The sequence below is a fragment of the Alligator mississippiensis genome, chromosome 2 (assembly GCF_030867095.1).
Source record: "Alligator mississippiensis isolate rAllMis1 chromosome 2, rAllMis1, whole genome shotgun sequence".
Taxonomy (NCBI): Eukaryota; Metazoa; Chordata; order Crocodylia; family Alligatoridae; genus Alligator; species Alligator mississippiensis.
The window spans coordinates 188233721-188255911 of NC_081825.1; the positions used below are offsets into that span (position 1 = coordinate 188233721).

Here is a 22191-nt window from a genome sequence, read left to right on the forward strand (position 1 = left end):
CATCATTACGATGTCCGTCACTCAGTAAAATGATCACTTCATATTTCTCACCTGAGCAGCCAAAGCTATCAGAAGTTACCAATGCCATGTCTGAACACCTAGCTACATGACTTCTTTTTTTCATCTACATATGAAAAAAATGACTTGCTGTGACCCCTGCTTGTGAAAGAGATTGGTTCATCCCGGTGGAAAAAACTCATCTTGATCTTGAAAGATCTACCATTTTAACATGACAGAATTCACCCATATTGAAGAAAGATTAATTCAAACCTGAAGATGTTAAGAAGGGCTATTAGAAGGATCAGGGAAATGGAAAGCCTATCTACTGGCAGAGTCTGCTTAACAAGAGTGTCACGGCGGAGTCCTCGCGGAGGGCCGTGATCTCCTTGAGGCCTTCTCACCGCGCTACTTCGGCCCGAGGGCACCCTCCATTCTCGCCCGCCACATCTTGATGGAATATGTAATAGGGAGGCTGCCTTGTGTTTCCTCGGGCACGTAAGCTCCTGGACCCCTCGTGGGTCTCCCCGTACAATGGGCGCTACCCAAGCACCCCAGCCTTATGGGCTATGCGTGGCTCCTACCTCCCCTGATACCACGCCCCAAGCCTCGCAGATGTAATAGACGTTGTCCGGTCTGTACGCCCGCTTCCCGGACCTCCTCTATAGTGTAGCCCACTCTGGGCTCTCTCTCTCGTACCCAGTCTCTCGCTGGGACTCTCCTGATGGTGCGGTCCCGCTCAGGGACTCCCTAGCGGGCCCTGGCCCTTCCGGCCAACTGCATGGGTACCCTCTCTGACCCTGGCTCACCGCGCTGCTACTCCCTGTCTTCTCAGGGGCAACCGCAGCGCCCTGCCTCGGTCTGAGGGGTGTTGCCGCACTAGCCTGAGGCCAGGCTCGCTATACCCGTCTCGGGCTCCTTGATATGGCCCCTCTAGGGCTCCTCAGTAATGGCGCTCCGCCCTCTTTGGGGTTCGCCGTGCCCACACTGGGCTACTCAATAACATACAATGGCGCTCCCACTCTTTGGGGTTCGCCGTGCCCACACTGGGCTACTCAATAATATTGCCCCTTTCCTGGGGCCGGGGTCTATGTTCCCCCCCACACGCAATCCGGGGTCTAGGTCCCCGTTCGCAACCTACGGGTTGCGCCCGCGACCCACTGGCCGCGCTCCTCGCCGCCAGCTGCTCACGCCCTGGTGTGCGAGCTGCGCCTTCCCTGGCGCTATGCAGATAATGCGCCCTCTTGGCGCTAGGGCACCCCACACTCTCTGGGGTCCCTATAGTTGAGGCCTCCTCCAACCCCTACAGCCTCACCCAAGCCTCAGGTTGTACTAACACAAACACAAAGCAAAACCACAAGCCCCTAGGCTGTAACATAACCACAAGCCGCATGGCTAAACTCTAGTGCCCATCCTCTCACAGCTATCATGAGCTGTACTTGCACATCCTGCTCCTTTCCACATCCTCACTCCCAGAGCTCCTGCCTCCCACGCTGCTGGCAGAGAACTGCCAGCCTGGCTTCGGCCCTGGGCTTTATAAGGGCCAGGCCCTGCCCCCTACAGGCAGCTGGCTCCCCTTAGTTGCTCCGGCAACCCGCAGCTGTGCTCACTTGGTTCTGCCAGGGCTCTCTCCCTGGCAGTTTCTCCTCTCTTAGGAGCAGGCACTAAGGTGCCCTGCGACACAGAGCTAAAAAGAGGCTGAGAGGGGATGTGATCCTGTATGTACTCGAATATAAGATGACCCTCCAATAATTAGATCCTATACCTGGAAAATTATAACAAATTTTTAGTTTGCCTTGAATTTTCTCCCCCTCCCACTCCTATAGCAGGGAAAATAAATTTGGGCTACCAGGTAGTTCCCTTGCCTTCTGCCTCCCCACAATTTCTTTCCCCTGCAGCCCCTTTCCCCTTCTTTACTGTTAGACCTTGCTCTCCCTGACCTTGTGGAAGTAAGGAACACATTTGCAAGAACTGACCTTGAAATTAAACATAGCTTTAGTAATTTGCATATAGTACCCATAGATTTAGTTCATCTGGAATTGATGTTACCTTTTTCAAACTGCTTCAAGTTTTAACACAAGTACTTCATAAACATACTTTTAAGCAGCACTTTAGCACCTGCTTCTGTATAGTTCAAACTATGCATGATATTAGTCCAAAGCCAAAAGACTCATGATTTACCATATGGTTCATTGGGCTGGGCCCCAGCAAAGTCAATAGGATTTCAAGCCATGGTAAGTGTACAGCTCAGCACTGTTCAGTATGTGTACATACTCCAAATACCCTCCACAAAGGATCTATGTGCTAATTAGCCCCTCACTTATGACTGGACCTGGGTGTTCTTGTCATAAATCCTGAGATCATCCAAAAATGTATATGCAAATAAGGCACAGGGCAATGTAGTTCATCTTCATCTCACAGAGGGTAAAGCCACACTAGTCATATGTGGCAGTCTGAGAGAGGGGGTGACAGAGAGCTTTGGGGGGAACTGTTTAGAGCCCCATAGGGTAATGCTTGCCAGACATGTAAGGCTGATCAAGAAACGGAATCATCTGAAATGTGGAGGAAAGACACAACTTAAATATGGGAATGAAGAGGAAGTCAAAATGTATGCAATATAGTGGCTCACCATGACTTGAAAAGAGTCAGTGCTGAGGGGGACTGTGCTTAATGGGCACTACCACATACCTTATTCAGGTGGGCTGTGCTGACTTGCCTTTTTGTAGTGGTTTTCATAGTTGGTAGGGTTGGAAGGGACCTGAGCAGATCATCAAGTCTGACCCCCTGCCATGGCAGGAAAAAGTACTGGGGTCAAACCACCCCAGCAAGGTGTTCATCTAAACTCCTCTTAAAGACCCCCCAGGGTAGGAACCAGCACCACATTGCTTGGAAGTTGGTTCCAGATCCTAGCCACCCTGACTGTGAAATAGCGTCTCCTGATGTCTAGTCTGAATCTACCTTCTGCCAGCTTGTGACAGTTATTTCTAGTCACTCCTGGGAATGCTTGGGGGAACAGGGACTCCCCCAATGCCTGCTGGTTCCCTCTGACTAGTTTGTAATAGGCCACTAGATCCCCCCTCAGTCTTCTCTTGTGGAGGCTGAACAGGTTCAGGTCCCTTAGCCTCTCTTCGTAGGGCCTGCCCTGCTGCCCCCTGATCATGCAGGTGGCTCTCCTCTGGACCCGCTCCAAGTTGTGTACATCCCTTCTGAAGTGTGGCACCCAGAACTGGATGCAGTACTCCAACTGCGGCCTGACCAGTGCCACATAGAGGGGGAGGATCACCTCCTTGGACCTGCTCGAGATGCATCTGTGGATGCATGACAAGGTGTGGTTGGCCTTCCTGATTGCCTCCCCCCACTGCCGGCCCATGTTTATTTTGGCATCAATAATGATTCCCAGATCCTTTTCTGCCTCTGCACTGACGAGAAGGGAGTTCCCCAGCCTGTCGGTATGCTACTGGTTCTTCTTCCCCAGGTGCAGCACCTTGCACTTGTCAGTGTTGAAACCCAACCTGTTCTCATTCACCCACCCCTGTAACCTGTCTAGGTCCGATTGCAGCCTATTCCTCTCTTCTAGCGTGCCCACTTCTCCCCCCACATCTTAGTGTCATCAGCAAATTTGAACAGGGTGCTTTTTACCCCTTCGTCCAAGTCACTGATTAAGATGTTGAACAGCGTGGGTCCAAAGACTGAGCCCTGGGGGACCCCACTGCCCACATCCCTCCAGGTGGACAATGACCCATCCACCACCACTCTCTGGGTGTGGCCTCCCAGCCAGTTAGCGACCCATTTGACTGTGTAGGTGTCGAATTAAAGAATGAGGGGCTTTTTTCCCCATGCTGATTGGAGGAAAGAAACCCTTGTTTTGTATTTGAGTAAATACAGTAGCTTCCTATAAATACACCAGGAGGGAGAAAAACTATTTAAACTAAAAGAACTATGTTGTCACAAGAACAAATAGGCATGAACTGGTTATGAATAAATGTAGGCTGATAATAAACTATTTTATAATTGGAATAGGGGAAACAAGAAATCTAACTGTTTCTGAATGGAGCTATATGAAGTAGTTGCCCACAATAGCAAGCATCTGGACTCTGCTCTAGAAGATGCCTCCAAGCCCTGTAGCCCCTATGGCAATAGCAGCACTGTGGAAGATGTAGAGTTAATAGCCAAACTGAAAGATGCCTTGCAAAAATGGAAAGAGTATGTTCTTTATCTAAACCTGATGTGCAAAATCATGATGTTAGGTGAGTGTTGTGTGGATTCACAAATACCGCCTTTGTTAATTTTATGAATAATTTTGTAATGCTGGAAGATATTTTATTATTGAGTCAAGGTGGTGAAAGTTTCCTTGGACTGGTTGCTGAAATTTTGTAAATTCAATAAATGTTGATATTACTAATTACAACTGAAACCCCTGGGAAGAGGCTTGTACTCTGTTGTTAGGAATGAACTTTAAAAATGACTGTTTGTCTCCTTCCTCTCAACCACGATGAACAATCCTGAAATGAAAGCTGATCAAAACTTCAAACATTTTCATGATTTTTTTTCCTGAGGGTTTTTGTCAAATTATTCCATTCTTCCCAACTAGCTCTGCTTATCATGCCACACTCTTCACAACACAAATATGACTCATACCGCTTTGTTACTGTATTCATCCCAATGCCAGGTGACTGGAGCATAAAATGTATGCTCTGGAAAGGAAGCAACAAAGAGCTGCAATTGGAGAAGTTTAAGGGCAAAAGAGTATACTGTGATAACTTAACCAGAATGCAAAACCTTCACTCATCAAATCCTGCATCAAGCCCATATCTTGTGGTTGAGCCTAGAGCCTCTCAAGTTGGAAATCTCCGCCAATATTGGCCAGAAAAAAAAGAAGCAGGGAAAAGGAGGCTCTCGTCGGCTCCCTGCAAAGGCTGACATGATTTTAATGAGCAAGTACATTCCTAAGTGCATGCATAGCTGGCAGGACAACAGAGGTGCAGGCCAAGATTCCTAAATGGGCCAATGAGTTTCCGGCAGGTTGAAGTCATGTCTGCTGCTGAGTACTCCCCACTGACAGCTAGAGCCAGAGAATCCTTGAGAGCCCAAAAAGAAGCAGCAGTAATTCTGAATCCCCAAGACAGCAATCCTCAAGACTTATCCTATGGTACAGGAACTGTTACAATCGGATATCATTGTTTCTGTCATGGAACTACCAGGAGCAACCAAATGGCATATAAAGCAAGAATGTTTGGAGTTCCCTTTTAGTTTTATACTCTGGAGGATTTGAAAATAGTGGCACATAGTGCATAACCAATATCACTTTACAAGTATTTTCAAGTTAAACCACTCTAAAGTAGAAATTATTCCAACAATCCCCTCTTCATGGCTGATAACTAAGAAACAGTGTTATAGAAACTAGGACAGATAAAGCACCATGCTGGTGCAGGAACAGAGAGGAAGTAGGTCATAACTTCCCTTCAACAACTAGGGCCACTGTGACTTGCACCCCTGCTTCATATTAGTCCTATAGATCATGACAGTGATGCAGAATTTCTAAGCCACAGGCCCACCTTAAACGTCACTCCCATCCTCTGTTGCTCCCTTTCTTCCCTCTATCAGGCCCCAACTCATGCTCCACTCCACACGTAACACAGTCCATTTCCAGAGACTCCAAAGTTGGTACTACTGGATGTGTATAAAATTCATTGCATACCAACTATCTTGGGCACACCTGTGCTGGTGATGCCTATACTTCCTCTCCTTACAGCTATGACCTGAGCAACCAGGAGGGTTGCCAGATTGGCTACCACACCTGGGCCAAACTGAAGACCTCCAGAATTTAAAAGCATGACTCTTTTTCTACCTGGACCTACAGATTCAAACGGTGTAACTCACTGCTTCTGCAGGTGGGTAGAGAGGGGACAGGGAATATATTTCACTGGAACAGCAGGAGAGATGGGCTCAGCAGAAATGTACAGTTGTAATCAGCAAAGTCTTCAAGGGATACTTATAACAAAGCAAAATATGTGAACAAGCACAAAAGGAAATGGTGGTAGGTGTTGAGGTTCAGCTCAAAACCTGTCACCTTTGGGGGACAGGTCTGTCTCCCAGAGTCATCACCTGCTTTTTGCTTCCACCAGAAGCCATTTCTGTCACCTTGTCCTTGCACATACTCTGTAAAGGCAGAAGGTGACTGTTTTTTACTTGCTTCACCTTGTGATGTGGATAAAATGAAGAACTCATTGGCTATAGCATTTGTACTAATTCGATATACTAACTTCTATAAGAACATAATTGACATTGGTTGGTTTGTAGCAGAAAGCCCCCTTTTCCTCTTGCCTGCATTTGCTCTCTCCTCTTTGGATATGTTTCTCTTTTTCTACCTTTTCTTCCTTCCTCTTTCTTTCACTTTAAGATAAGGAATTGTGTTTTAAAATTTGTATGTCTGCATTTTGTATCTCCCCTTGTAGTTTGGTATTTTTATCTATTTGTGTGCCATGGCATTTGTAGCTTATATTTTATACTCCTCACCTTTCAACTTTCAACTAAATGTGTTTAGTTTCATAAGTAAGTTATACATTGTAACAATGTTAACAAGGGCAGGAATCAAACTGTCTTTCTCTGTATCAGGCTGGCCCCTGAAAGAGCGAGTGAATCAGTGATTGAATGTGTAACAAGGTAGCACACAGCAATTAACACCTGGGAAGCTGCAGATCAACCAACGGAAGAACTCAATAGAAGACCAGGAAATCTCTAAACGTCACTGATCAAGGGCTAGAAGCCCTGGCCTGAGTTAAGCAATGCCAGGGACCAACTTTTGGTCTGAGTATCTCCAGATCAACTGCTCCCAGAGCCCTATTCAAAATTCATCAACGGACTCCCAAACCTGCACGTACATGCGGACGACCCCTGGGGCTGACAGATGCTGTCCAGTAACCACCGAGGGGGGAGAAGTCCCACGAGGGTCAACTACCCCTGGATTGGGCAAACCTGAAAACTGGGGAGTCACCAAAGGCTGCCAGGGACAGATAAAAGGCAGTGAAAAGTGACCCTCAGTGGCGCCTTCTTGATCTCCAACTCGACCAGACCTGTCCAGCCAGAAGGACCAGCCGGCGACCCCCTTCTGGAAGATAACACCATGCTGAAAGAAGCCTCAACGACAGACTCCAGCGCTTGTAGGAAAGGTATACCTGACTCTGTAGCCTGTTACTGTGTGTGTGTATGTGTGTGCATGTGTGCATGTGTGGGGACTAGCCCCAAGGTTTATGATTACAGTATTTCAATCCGCCTAATAAACTAGAATTTTAAGGATCCCGAGTTGGACATTTGTAGCCAACAGGTTGTGTCCTTGGATGTGGTGATAGAGTACTTAAGTCTTCTTGTTTTGGGTTCAGATATGTGAATTTGAGCCTTGGTTTGGACTTGTGCTGAAGACCACCTTCTGTTGACTCTGCTGTAAATGGTTACTTAGTTATTCGGGCCAAGTAGTCAAAGGCAGTCAGCTGGGATGCTAACCATATCACCCTGTATGTTGTTGGCTCGGAAGTTGGCATGCCTTAGCCAACGCTGCTTTGTTATGCCATCAGGACAGACATTTGACTATTGGGAATTTTGTACCAAGTGGCCGGAGATAGTACTACAGTGTGAATACTGAAATGTAACATGGGGGACCATAGTGTACCCCATGGCTGACCTTTGGTGAGAGACTCCTGCAGAAAACTGTCTTGGGGGCTCTGTCAGAGGTGTAGGAATCTCCCTGCATAAATGGCATTGCAGAACTGGGGCAAGACAGATCGTATAGCTGAGTAAAAAAGAAGCAGAGACACAGAGGCCAAGGGGACTTTATAACTGATTTGCTTTATTGATACTGCATTACAAATGGAAAATACAATAGGTGCAGAATCCGGGCAGTTTGAGTCTTGCATATTAGGCTGAGTGCACACAAGTGAAATAATTCAAGATATATCGATGCCTTTCCCGGTCTGCCCCTTCCCCTCCCCCCCACCCTTCCCCGCACCCCCCCCCAGTATAAAACATGAGCAGACAGTAATATAATGATAAAAACAGTTTCTTAAACAACAAATAGACATTCTTCCCTTCATTTAGTGCACTGGCAGCGAGGTCCATCACCAAAAGACTGAGCTTTTGAAATCAGAGGATGAAATGGTTGAAAATATTATGAGCTATTAAGACAGTGGAACCAATTTAGGGGCTGTTCCCAGTCCATAAAGTGCTATTATGATGCACCAAAAGTTGGAAGAACAGCTCTCAAGGGAAACTTACACAACACTTCCCAGAGACGAGCCTATGAGCTCCATTTCATCAACCTGCTGGATACTAGAGATCAGGGACTAAACATAAACATTGGATTTTTGATACATTATAATCAGCCTGGCAACTGACTCCCCAGCCCAGCCCAGCCTAGCCCCTGGCTTGTTTCCTTTTCATTCCATCCAGGAAGCGCACACACCAACTGCTGAAACTTCCTTAGCCTGACAAAGGGTTTTTGAACCCGAAAGCTTGCTTAATAACTTTTCTCCAACTATTTGGGTTGGTCTAATAAAAGATATCAAATTCACCCAAGGAACCTTGTCTGCCTATGTCCTTAGACCAACACGGCTACAACCTAAACCCCCAAAGAACAGTTCTGGCATTTCAAGCAAATGAGCCATAAAATTCTGTTTCTATAGAAAAAGTGTTTTCCCCCCTCCCCTTGACCCTGAAATACGGAGATACTAACTTATAGACCTCTTAAAAACCAGTCAAAGAACTAGTTGGATCACTTTGACAAATGAGTTGTATTCCCAAATGCCAGTGCATCATGTAGCATACTTTAGGTGAAGCTTGCAAGTCCCACCCCTTACAATCATACAATGTAACAATGCCTAGAATAAGATCCTCAGCCAGAACTAGCAGTAGTGGGGAAAAAATGGTTGACCTGAATGGCTGCTTCTGTGGCACTGGAGGAACTGTACAGTACTGAGCCCATGTTGTGCTTGCAGTTTCAGGGTCTCTATTGCAAGAAAAGGTTTGAAGCTGCCCTTACACTTTGCCATCCTGCCTGAAGAGCTCTATAGATTAGGAAAGGTGCATGTGGAAAGCATCTGTGTACCAACTGGACTAAACCTCCAGGCTGAGTTTGTAAAAAGATTAGTAAGAATCAGGTGTTCAAAGCTCTATAGAAGCTTTAAACATTTCAGTCATAAAGAATATTGTCCCCGTTATAGCTATGACCTTCCGCAGTACTATATGGGCTCCACCACATCTACCAGGGGTCTCTCAAGCTTTCTTAAACTGTGAAAACCCAAAAGTTATGTTTTGTTTCCACATGTGCAGAAGCTGCATCTTAGTCTATCGTCAACCCCAAGGTCTGGGATTTAAATGCAGAACCTGTGAAAAGCCTTCTGAGGAAGTGAGGCCCAATGGCAGGCTTCTCAGTCAATGTAACCAGAAGAAAACAACTGAAATGAAAGAGCCAACCTAGTCCAAAGTTACCAGTGGGTCTACCAGCTCAAGACCAGGTTCAGTCACTTAAAGATAAGTTGGGTCTTTCTCTGTCGGCAAAGACAGCTCCATACCAGATCAGTTGCTGGTTAACAGAAAGGCACAAGGCACAAATTATGATCTAGCCTAAAGGAATAAATCCACTGACTTCCCTGGCATTGCTCCAGACTTACCCTAGTATAACCTGAAGTTGAAATCAGTGATCTCTCTGTGATCTGGGGACATAGTAAATATAGAAAGAGGAATTGAAAAGCTTTACCTGCTGAGATGCTAAAATTGTGTTTACAATCCATTCTCTTTCCCTCTTGCAGGGTCTTTTCCCCAGCTCCAGTCAAACTACTGAGGGAAGATTTCCCTAGTTTAGTCCAACTGGATGAAGGCTCCAGGCAGACACCCATCAACAAGAGTGTTCAGAACGGGTAAGGCAAGCAATCCAAAGATACAGGGCATCGTTACTCAACTCTATGGAGCTTTATGGATGTAGTACTTCAAGACAAGGGAAGCCAACATACCAGCCACCATTTCGTTTGACTTGATTTTGCCTATGAAGGCTGCAGGATGACCTTGTAGTTCCCACACTCCAGCACAGTTTTGCCTGCCACTGTTAGCAATTGGCAATTAGCAATTGGCCAGCCTCCGAGAACTGAGATGCTTTACTGAAACCTTTAGCATCTTCAGCAGAGCTGGAAGCATCACAAGGTTTACCTAATGGCATTTCCCGCACTTTCTCCTTTGACTCCCAATGGGAAGCAGATAGGAAGAAGTTTGGCTGAAATTTTAGGTTCTTTATAATATCTCTACATGTCTTAACCCCTTTGAACGTCAAGAAAAGTTTTAGATTGAAGAAAAGCTTTTAGAGTTTGCATGGATTAAAACAAGCCAACAAAATGTAGGGGACGAGAACCCCGCACAGTGCTATTTCCATAAGGCTACTAAATGTTAGCAATCAAGACCAAAAAAAATGTTCTTCAGTTCCTCCTAACAAGGAGGATTGAGCCTGGGGCAATTCACACAAGAACAGTGAGTATGGCAAGAGTTGCTGCAGCCTCCAGGGTTATATTTTGGTGTAGTGGAAACCCCAGGCCTTTCCCTTCTACATATAGTAAACTAAATGTTTGAATGGAGGCAGCTCTTCAGATCACTCCTGCATTCAAGGACAACCGCCATCAATATGCATAAAGGACAAAAGGCAGAAACCTTACAGAAAAAATCCGCTCTTACAGCACAAATGAAAAAAGAAAATTGCAGATGCCTAAAGGTATTGGCTTCAGATTAGGAACTGATGACTTCTTCCACTCAGGCTGGTGCTCCATAGAGGCTGATAGTCAAATTCAGCAAGGTACTTCAACAGCTTGTGCCTATGGATCAGTAATATCAGTGGGACCATGCATCTGCTGAGGACCTTGCTGGATCAGCCTACAAGCCTAATTTAGTATTGTCCTGCATAGTAGACTATGCTGGTAGAACCTGACACTAGATCAGAGCAAGAGGAGTTAAAATGTTATTTCCAAAGAGGGCTATAGAAAAGGCAAGGTTACCATGATTTGGATCCAAAAATGCTAGAGGCAATGGGCAAACCCAAGGTCTAAGAACCACAGAATTACCGGGAATTTCAAAACAAGATCTGAACTTACATACCCACCTTTTACTTCCAACTAGATACACTTATGAGCCAAGGTTCCAGCTACTGGATTCTTGGAAAGGGCCAAAACCGGCAAATTGCTGAACCCAAACAAATCCCAAAGTCTAAAGGAAACAGGAACAGGATCCAACAAAACACTTAAGTATGTGTATAACTGCATTGGGGTTACTTATTCACTTAAAGGGCACAGTTACAGCATTTTGGGTATCTTACTGTGAGAGACATGAGTTTGAGTTTGTTCTAGACTCAAGCTGAAGACTGCCCCCAGATGACCCAGCTATAAATGGGTACCCAGTCACTGAAGCTGGGGATTCAATTGCACCCAGACATAATGCTGGTCATATCACTTCCATGAGTACCACTGGCTATGGTAACTGTTGTGCCTTAACCGTGCTTGCCCAATAGGTTTGGGCAAGCCTTTGACCACTTTTTATTAATTTGCTTAAAACTAAACACATGAAGAAGCTACGGTTTGAATGCACTATCTTGCCAGATTTAATTCAAAGAGATGATAATTAAAGAATTTTTCTCTTTTCTTCTATCAATATTGTCTCTTGGCACAACTTTTTTCCCCACCAGTCAGTCACCCCAAAAGTAAAAATAAAAGAAAAAGGCAGGCTTGGTATTCTGGATGGATATTTATTTGCTTAACAGGTTTTACTTTTTTTTTTTTTCATTTATTGTATTTTTGGTACAAAGCATCCAGGAAAGCTTTTATTTCTCTTTTTAAAAATAAAAACTAGGTTTTTAAAAAAGACACACAAAAGAAAAAAAAATCAATTCTTTGCAGTTGCTCTGTTTTTTGTGCCTCCCCTCCCCGCTCCCTCTGACTTCCCTCCCCGCCTTTTTGATTTGGACCAATTTTTGCTTTCTTTCATATATATATAATAAAATAAATTAACGCTTTACTTTGTTGTGTATTGCAGTGCCATTTTTTTTTAAACAAAGGCTTCATGGCTCAACATTGCAAGGTAATAATAAACAAAAGGATTATACATTAAAATCCTCCTCCATCTCCAACTCCCCAACCCCTCCCCTCAAAACCACGAAACAGAATACAATTCAAGTAGTCTTTTTGTATGCTTTAAATGTATGGATATATAAGGCAAAGCAAGTACAGAACTGGTTAACAGAGTGTCCCCATTTTATTAGCAAGTGAGAGTATATCATAGGGAGATGTAATTGATTTCCCCCTTTTATGGTTCCTAGAGAGATTATATATATTATTTTAACCAACCTATTTTACAGCCGTCTACCCACCTCTCTAACCTATTTGCTCATCTGTTCCTGAGCCTTTTACCTTCTTTCATGTACCACCTCTGATCCTGCACTAGGTACAGAAAGCAGGAGTCAATGTGACTTTGGCACACCTTTCACCTCTGGAATTTTGAGGAGCCTGCCCCACCGTCAGTGTAAATCAGAGTCGCCTTAAAGTGGCTCTAAATTAGTCAGCTTCTCAAAGGCCCCTCAATGCTATCCTCCATTCACCATAGGTGACGGGAAGGATGGCATGGGATCATTCTGCCAGCTCAACATCTGAGGCTGGGGATATTCCCTTTAGGGACCTTTCTGCTCACCCATTCTGGAACAGTGTAAAGGCACCACAGTGGAATGGAGACCCGGGTTTCAAAGCATACTCTATGAAAAGGGAGCAAAGGGGAAAGAGCAGGATAAGGAGACGGTCAGTCATGGAGCTGTTGCTTCCAAGGTAACTCACACAGGTCTTGATTCAGCAAGATACTATGCCTAACTTTAAACATGGGAATAGATTCATTGAAGTCAACCATACTATCGAGTGTGCCAATACTTTGCTGTATCAAAGCTGTAATGAGCCATTAGGTCAGAGAGAAGGTGGTTAGAGGGAGACCAAAAAGGACTCGGTGAATGACACACAGATCTTGGTGTGAACAGCAGGGCCCCAAGCTTGCAATGGCTTATGCTTAAGTTTACATACTTTGAGTAGTCCCACTGAAATAGACTGAACTACCTGTAGGTTAGGAAGATAAGCATGTGCCAAAGTCCTTGCAGAACCAGGGCCTAGAGTGGTAATTCACAAACCTTAACAACATCAGGATAGTGTGTCTTTTTTTTTGAAGTCCCCTTTTGATCTAAAAAAGATGCATATAGTTGTATGTCTGCGTGTGCGTGCGTCTGTGTATATGAGTGACAGCCAAGTAGCTCATATGGTCATGACCAAGCTATATGTCAGAAGAGAAAAGAAACACATTTATCACACTTTTCCTAAAACGAAAAGCTAAAATTTCAAGTTCAGTATTCGATATCTTGTCCTTCCCTCCCCACCCTCCCTTGCTATTTCTGGGTTTTTTTCCCTTCCAACTTACTTTAGCACCATAACACATTTTAAACATTACAATCCCTCTTCAGATACTACACAAAATGTCCCATAAAAATAGTGCTTTTTTGCCAAAAAAGTTATATAATATATTATATATATAATTCAACTAAATCTGTGGCAAATGTGCAATGAAGACGCCTCCTCCATTTAAAGTGAACATTGGTTCACTTCTTTTTTCCTTCCCCTTTCTCTTCTTCTTCTCCCTCACTTCATCGGTGATTTTCAAAAGGTGCAAGTCGATTTGGAATCTTGTAATTAAGCACACACACAAACAATTGCAGATGGGTTGCATTGGAATTTCTTCTCAGTTACTTTTTCATAACAAAAAAGGTGCAAAAGAAATTGCTGTTATAAAAATAAGCAAATTTTACCAAAGAAAAAAAAAGTGGTGTGGGAATGAGGCAAAATTAAAACCCTCAATATTTCTCTCCATTCTTTTTTTTTTTTCACTTTATTGTCAAGAAAGACATGGAATGGACTCTTCTTTTTTTTCTTTTTTTGTTTTGTTTTTGGTTTTTTTCTTTTTTTGTTTTGTTTTTGCTTTTCTGTTTTTTGTTCCGGGTCCTTTCTGTCTCTCTCTCTTTCTCTCTCTCTCTCTCTCTTGCTCTTTCTTTTGTCTTCTGTTGTTGGCACCTGTGATGTCATGTAGTGCCCAATAGGAAGAAGTTCAAGTGCCAAACTGTCCCTTTAAGTACAGGCTTGAAAAATACTGGGTACATATGGGAAAATAAAACCCCTTAATGTTTAAAGGACAATGCCACAGAAATTATGTTGCTGCTGACAGCGCTGTAATCCTGTTCTTACTGTGTCAGTTGTTTGGTTCTCTTTAGGTTAGCATTAAGGTGCCCCCTTTTTATTGCTCCTTGGTGAGAAGGACAATGCTTCCCTCCTTTGCTTTGTGGCCAAGGGGGTGGAGGGTTTGGGGGCCTAGGCCTTAAAAGTCCCTCCCAAGGAGAGCAAAAAAAAAAAAAACAGAATCCCATTTCACAGTTCATTTCTGGTTGCCTGTTGTTTCTGAGGAAGCTCGCACAATCGGAGGCTTCTGGCTGGGCAGAGAGATGAGAGGACGATGTACCTTGGTTTCATCAGATGCTTGGAGCCCTTCAGCTTGCCACCGGAACCTGCGAGCACGGAGGATGCTGGGGACCTCCTGTTGTAGGCGCTGTGTGCTCTTTTTCTGCCACACGTCGTATTTGGAGTACTTAGCATGTGGAGGCTTTTGAAAGCTATCCTGAAGGGGAAGAGCGTGAAAGGAAAAGCAAAGTGAGGATCACAGCAAGTAGGCCATTGACTATAAACACCATGACACTTGTTTCCACAGAGAAACCCAATTAGACAGACCTGCCCAACTTGACCCTCTAACAGCAAAAACACCGATTGAGGAATGTTTCAGCCCAGCACTGAGGCAATTAATAGCTCAGACCTTGAGCATGCAGTCACTGCGCTCCCCTGTTCCCTTTCTTAAAAAATGTATGACTGCTTTGGCAGAAAGGGGAATTCATTGGAAGAATCTTGAATCTCACGCTGTGCTAACAAATGTAGTTTTGAGACAGCTGAAGGGAGCCATTGCCAGCAATTCATCTTCAATTACTTGCTTGCACCAGAAGGCTCTACTCAGATGTAATAACCAATTTTTTGTTAGATATTTAGATCACTTTGACCCAATTTCCCCTAAAATTAAACCAAGACACATTCAGTTCCTTGACTGAGAGTGCAGCAGATACGCTCATCCACTACGAGATGTCAGCAGCTGTTTTCCTGCATTACAGATTTTAACTTATTTCACTAGGGTTTTCTTTACTGCAAGAAATGTGCAGTCAAAGTCAGAGGGAACAGGGCTGGGAAAAGTCATCTAGTCCAGGGGTGGCCAACCTGAGGGGCACCCCGGTGTGTGGCATGACCAGCCTCTGTGTGTGGCATGTAGATCAGAGAATGGGGCAGCAGGCAGCATGGGGCAGGGAGCAAAAAGCAGAGTAGCAGAGCAGGCAGGGGAAGGGGATCGGAGTGGCTCTTGTGGAGGTACGGGGATTAACTTGTGGCATGCCTGCCAGTATGGTTGGCCCCCACTGATCTAGTCTATTCCCCCTGCCTCAAGACATGATCAGTTCTACTTGACCAGTCTTTGGTGTCTTAGTAATTAATTTTAATTCCTCTAAACTGGAAGGTTTATTTCTGTCAGACACTGTCAGCTATTGCTGTTGCTGCAAGAAAACATAGCTCAGGGGATGGGACACTGATTCTGTTCTTGGTTCTGCCATGGATCTCGCATGACCAGAGTCAAGTCAGTTCACCTCCATGCATCAGTTTCCCCATGAAGATGACATTTAAAACTTTATTTAAATGCTTTGGGTCTATAATAGTATGGAACAGTCCTTTTATTACTAGCAAGGCTATTTTCTTTTTTTGATATAAGACATAAAATGACACAGGAGGAGGCAATCAGCAACCATTTTTGTTGTGTGAAGGTTTTAGGCGATAAGCAGAATTTAAAGTGAATAAACAATACATTTTAAATTCTGACTGGCAGTTTAAGTGAACATCCACAGTTCCATGAGGACAAGTCAGGTCTGTAGCACCTCCCATTAAGGAATCTACGCTTGGCAAACCAGTTCTCATAATGCTCTGATACACAACACAGATGGTTTAGATCCACAGGTAAACTGCAATGCAACAAGCTGAGCAAACAAACTGAAGTCACAGAGCACGTCACTCAGAATCTGGAAGTCCTTGCCTCTCTCCATTACATTATAATGCCTTTCCCATTGCTCTGGTAACCGCTCCTACTTTTCCTGACTGAGCCTACTTTTACTTGAACAGTGAGCACAGATGTCACCTTTCAGTGATTTCATTTGATTCCCCTCTCTTTCTTTATAGTACTTTTAAAAACAATATTACTTGTATTCACTTCATCTACTACATCTTTGATCTCCCACTTTATTGGCAGTTTGTTTTGGACAGGTCATTTTACAGTAGTTCCCATTGGCTTATGGCTCTGTCCCATGACAATCTCCCTGTACTGTTTTTAGTGCAGAAGCAGCAGATCTTAAAGATAAGAATTCTCTTTTCCCATGGGACTTTGTTTTAGTAGCAGCTGATGTCTAGATGCAATCTTTACTCACCTTGCTTAGCGTTGGTAAGCTTGTCAGAGATGTGGAAGACAGGTCTCGTTCAGACTTAACAGACTTAGCACAGTATGTTTCCAGAAGAGCGAGGTCACAACTCCGAAAACAGCACTCCTCCACAATGCCACGGTTGAACCTTCTGTTATTTCGTCCCACGGGCCTACCTGAAATGGCAGAGTTCTAGCAGTTAGATTTCAGTGGGTTTGATTTAGATCACACACTTTTCACACACTATCTGTACAGCACATAGACTAATATGGGCACTGCTGCCACATAAATGACTCAGACCTGGTCTGTACAGTGTTTCCATTCAATTAACAAGTTAATTTAAGCTATTCCAATCCATGTTCTAGTATGGATGCTGTTACTATTATATAAATCTGCCATAGTTTATTCTTGCAGGGGAGCAGCTAACTGGTACAAAGCATCCAGTATAGCTACAATATAGCCCCAATAGTATAGCATTAGTGTAGACAAGGCCAAAATAATATATAAAGCAGCAGTAGTGCCTCTGGTGCAGGTCACGGCATATGCATCGTATTAAAAAGAGCTGGTGGGATTCTTGAGGTGCCAGATAAATAGAATAGCTATTTAGCTTAGTCTTGAAATAAGGATCCCTGCTTCCACATTTTTCTGCAGAAGGATGTTGTAGCCAGCAATGAAGTGTCCAATGCTGAGAAAGTCATGTGTGTTTCACTTCACGGCTTAATTAAAAACTAAGTAGAGCAAAGAACAGGCACCGTTTTATCTTTTTTGAAACACATACACATGGGCAAATCAATTCAAATTTGCCCATATTTCACCGTAAAACAGATCAGGTTTGGAAACATCAAGCTTCCAAACCACAAAACAGCCTGGAACCAACCAGTCTCATTTTACCCATTTCAGTTTTTTTTTAAAAAAGAGAAAAAGTGAAATGTTTTGACTGCTGTTATGGAATTAACTGAGGGGTCTCTAAGCTCATTTTAGTAGGCATCTTCTACAAGTGTATGAACTGGTCCCAGTTCAGCAAAGCACCTAAGTGCATGCTTGACTTGAGTGGTCCTCCCTTCTACTGAAACTGAAGCATATTCTTAAGCATAAGCTCTACTAGATTGGTATATGACAGCCTTGCCAAATGCCGACTTTCTTCCCATCTGCTTTCCTGGGGTGCTCAATAACTCACAGGATAGGTACACTTTAATCACTTCTGTAGATGGCATTCTGCAGATCCATGAAGGAGCAGCCTGCAAAACTCTACAGACACACACCCCTTTATTTTGATGTAGTCAAGTGAATGGGTGGCATTTTGAAACCCCTGGAGACAGTGCCCTAGTTCAATGGCCTTTTGTAAAGATAAACCTTTGTTCTACTTTATCTGACCTCACTCTTTCCCAACTCCTCCACCCAGAACCATACACAGCCACATTTTAAGGTCACTAGAACAAGTAAGGCATCAGAGAGTGAATCTGAGCTGCTATAGGGGACGACTCTGACTCATAACATCCAGCCTGGCTTCTGGAATCATTTAAAGAGATCTATTTCCCCCCCTCTCTTTTCTGAAAACATTTCAGGCGCGACCTTTAACCAGTCAGCCGTGAAGGTTAGAAGGATGGTTCACTCCCTGGAAAAGTTCAGTGAAAGGAGAAAGACAGGCATTGTTGGGAGTTTATTTCTCTCATTAAAATGTTTGTGCCATGCAAGCTCCTGGTATTTAGGTTGTTGTATTTAAAGGGGCAGCTCCGCCCCGCCCCCTCCTCCCCCCCCCCCCCCAATCCCCACCCATGCGTCACCAAAAAAGGCACACTTAAGACTGGCTCCCTATTCAAGTTTAACTTCCACAGTCCGCTCTATGTTCATTTACCTGACTTCATTTTTTTAGATCAGACCCTGAGCAGTACAGATCAGTCTCCAGTGATAGGCTGCTGAATACACACTGCATTTTGATGCCTTGTTATCTCCCCAGCAAGCCCATGAGGGTGATGGGCAGGTCTTCATCAGTGACCTAATCCTATTTCTGAGTCTGTGCATATATTCCAAAGTGTAATACCTACTAATCAGTAAGTAATCATACAACCTTTTGGAGGCAGCTGCTGAATAAACCCAGTGGGTGTATTGTGTGGGTAGGTGGGTGTATGCATAACTCTCACCAATGTATGGCAAATGTAGGCCTGGGTAGAAAAGAAACACTAGCTCTCCTACCTGGATACACACTCACAAAAAATTTGCAGCTGACCAGGCAACTACCTGAATAACTGAACCTGCTCAGCTACAGAAATGTGAACATCCTAAGATTTTCCCTTTTCTGGTAGGCACAGATCAGTTTGTTTAAGCAAGTAATCCACAAGGCTATAAGTCAGGGGCGGGAAAAATACGACCTGCAGGCTGTATCCGGCCTGCCAGGCTGCTCTATACAACATGCGGGGCCCCTAAAAATTTTTGAAAATTAATATTTATCTGCTTCTGGCTGGCTGTCAAAGATAACAGGAGCCAGGGGCAGTAGGACGCAGAGGAAACCAGCAGCAGGACCGAGCAGCCCAGCCTAACCCCCCAGCCATTACCCTGCTTTCGTGCATGCTCACTGCTCTAGCACCGCGTGGTTCCTGGCTGTATTGCCAGACTGCAGGAGCATGGGGCTAATGCCAATACCCCAGGGCCAGGAGCCGGGGGGAGAGGAGGGAAGAGTGCAGGGGGGGAGGGACAGAGTGTGTGTGTGTGTGTGTGTGTGTGTGTTTGTGTGTGTGTGTGTGTGTGTGTGTATTTATAGAGGTGAATCCCACATGCACACCCACCATACACATGCACCAACACCCCATTTGCAGTGCCATACATGCAGACCCCCACACCCACACCCCCTCACACATCCCAGCCACCCTCCTCCCACACACATTTCCCCACAAACCCCATACCCACTCACACCCCACATATCCACATGCACCCACATGCTCCCTCACCCCACACACCTATCCCCCCAAACACACCCACACCCTCCCCCCACATACCCACACATCCACAGCCCCCCACAAACCTATACCTACCCTCTTCGCCCCACTACCCACTCACAAGAGTAAGACTTCATTTTAAGCTATTGTGCCATCACCTCTGTGTACACTACACAAACGCATGTAAATCAGGACAAAAATATTTTTTTAAATGAAATTCATGAATATTGTAGATGTTCAATTGTTAGAATATCATTTGGTATTTGTCTGGTTCCAAGATGGCAAAACCCCTTGCTGAAAGGAGTACTTCTGGGGACCAGGGGAGTGACTTCTGGTGGCAAAGGTCAGGGCTTAGGGTGTTGGACTTCCGGTCACAAGATGGTAACCAGGGGGCAGGGCACCTGTCAAGGGGCAGGGCTACCCATGCGGCCCCTCAATAGCTTGGCAAAACTCAGTAAGAGTCCCTCTGCCCAAAATAATTGTCCGCCCCTGCTATAAGTGTTATGCTGTCTCTCCTGTCAGAAAGGTTAGAAGCAGTCCAAATATTTAGCCCATTTACAATCCCAAGAAAGAGAGAGAAGCAGCAGTGTTAACGGCAATATAAAAACAAATTCCAGGTGACTCTTTGTGATGGTTCTGGGTCTGTCTTCAAAGACAACACTTCACATTACAGCTGGTGGCAGATTTCTAGTGTGCTGAAGTACATGGTTTCCAGAGAGCAGACAAGGTTCCTTGGGTGAATTTGATATCTTTTATTAGACCAACCCAAATGGTTGGAGAATAGTTATTAAGCAAGCTTTCTTTGAACCCGAAAGCTTGCTTAATAACTATTCTCCAACCATTTGGGTTGGTCTAATAAAAGATATCAAATTCACCCAAGGAACCTTGTCTGCCTATGTCCTTTGACCAACACGGCTACAACCCAAACCCCTGGTTTCCAGAGAGGCTTTTAGGCTCTAAAAGACTGTATTTTGCTTTCAATAAAAGGATTTGGCTGTTTTCATGTATGTGTTTGTGTAAGTAAGCAGGTAAACTATTCCAAAGCACGCGAGTGAATTAGCAATCTATTGGCTTTCAAGGAGACTTAGACATCTTAGCGCCCAAATCAACTTTTGAAAATGTTACTACATATTTTCCAATGCAGTGCTGCGTGGCCCTGAAAATCCTGTCTCAGGTGCTTACATTTGAGAGATGACTAGTCCAAAATGTTTTTGTCTTCTGTAAGTTCCGTTTTCCCTTTCCCACCTTCTCCCAAGTACCTCCAAAAACTTGAAATCACTGAGAAGCTGCAGTTATCTGCTGTATAAGTTTCTGCCTGCAGTTTTTCTGGCTCACTTTGGTGCCAACTATTTTCCTCTGATAAGATATATTTTCAATTACATAATAGTACACATGAATTCAAGCAAAAGGCAAAAAAGTTTTCCATGGAAGAGTTAGTCTTTTTATAAAAACAATAAGCACAGATATTCACCAGAAACTACTTCTAGATAATGACCCAAAGGCAACAGCTACCAGGAAATTTCCAGTTAAGGGTGATAACACTGCTGATCTGGATGGGTTGAAAGTTAATTCTATGGTGTGATTTACGCCTGGACTGAAGAGAGAATTTCCTGGCTTTTGCCTGTCTGCAGCCTCTTGCCTTAATGCTCTTGAAACACACAGCGAGCATGTTGCTTTTCTATTACTTGGCTAAAGTGGAATGCTGTATAGCAATGGTTCCTTGGCAGAAAGTGGAAGAGGGATCAGTAGACATCCACTCTCACAGTAGTGCAAGGATTAAGTATTTGCCTTTCCCCTTCTCTTCTCTACTTAAAAAAGGGATGTACTTCTTCTATTTCTGCTCCACAAGCCCTTCAGTTAAAGCCCTCTGCTCTGCCCTCAGCTCTATCCTCTCCTGATTTTTGGTCTTGAGCATACTCCATTGATATCTATCCAGTTCTGCTGAGTATTTTGGTTACCCAGAATCCTTTGTGTTTGTACCATCTTTTACCTTCTTGGATCAGATTACACCTGTGTGGGGGAAGACCTTACTAGCACAGATTTGAGCTATGTTATGAAATGAGCAGTGCTGGAAGTAAAGCTAACTCTCATGGATGTGGCTGAAGGGATGAATGCAAAGTACTTCAAGCAAATTATTTCATATCCTCTCTGGCTGTTTTGTTAAAGGTGAGGAGAGTATGCACCTCTTGCTGGCTTCAGTACTGAGTAACTGCAGACAATCAGGCCACTTGTACTTGGGCACCCAGCTCTATGTACCCAAATCTGCATATTTTGGTTCTCTATATGTAGAGCTAGAAAATGTATGTGTGCTGTCCCTTAGCTGCTAACAATGGTGAAGAACCAGCTTTACTAACACAGTGGGCATGTCTACACGTGCATGTATGCCGTCTTAAATTAACGCTGTGTGTGGACTGACTTAAGACTAAAATTAGTCCCAAGTCAGTACACACACAGTGTTGCTATGCAGTAAGGCAGTAAGGCGTCTACATGTGTGTTACTACACAGTAACTAATCAGGCGTAAATTGATGCAGGTATCAAATTTACACTCAAGTCGGCGTAAGTCACCATATTTATTGCACAGTATGGGCATGCACATGTAGACACGCTCCTGTACTGTGCAGTAATTTCAGTTACTGAACAGTAAATGCACACGTGTAGACACA

General features: G+C 44.3%; 1 protein-coding gene across 2 annotated transcripts in view; it reads right to left on the reverse strand.

Annotated features, from left to right (window-relative positions):
- Positions 1-11747: 11747 nt before the first annotated feature.
- The window catches only part of IGF2 (insulin like growth factor 2), a 28098-nt gene continuing 17654 nt past the window's right edge, over positions 11748-22191 (reverse strand). For both annotated transcript variants that reach the window (XM_006272426.4, XM_014602322.3), the window contains exons 3-4: positions 16604-16770; positions 11748-14715 (exon numbers count right to left, since the gene is read on the reverse strand). In XM_006272426.4, the coding sequence (XP_006272488.2) occupies positions 14476-14715; positions 16604-16770 (407 nt within the window). In that variant the 3' untranslated portion in view covers positions 11748-14475. The remainder of the gene's footprint in view (positions 14716-16603; positions 16771-22191) is intronic.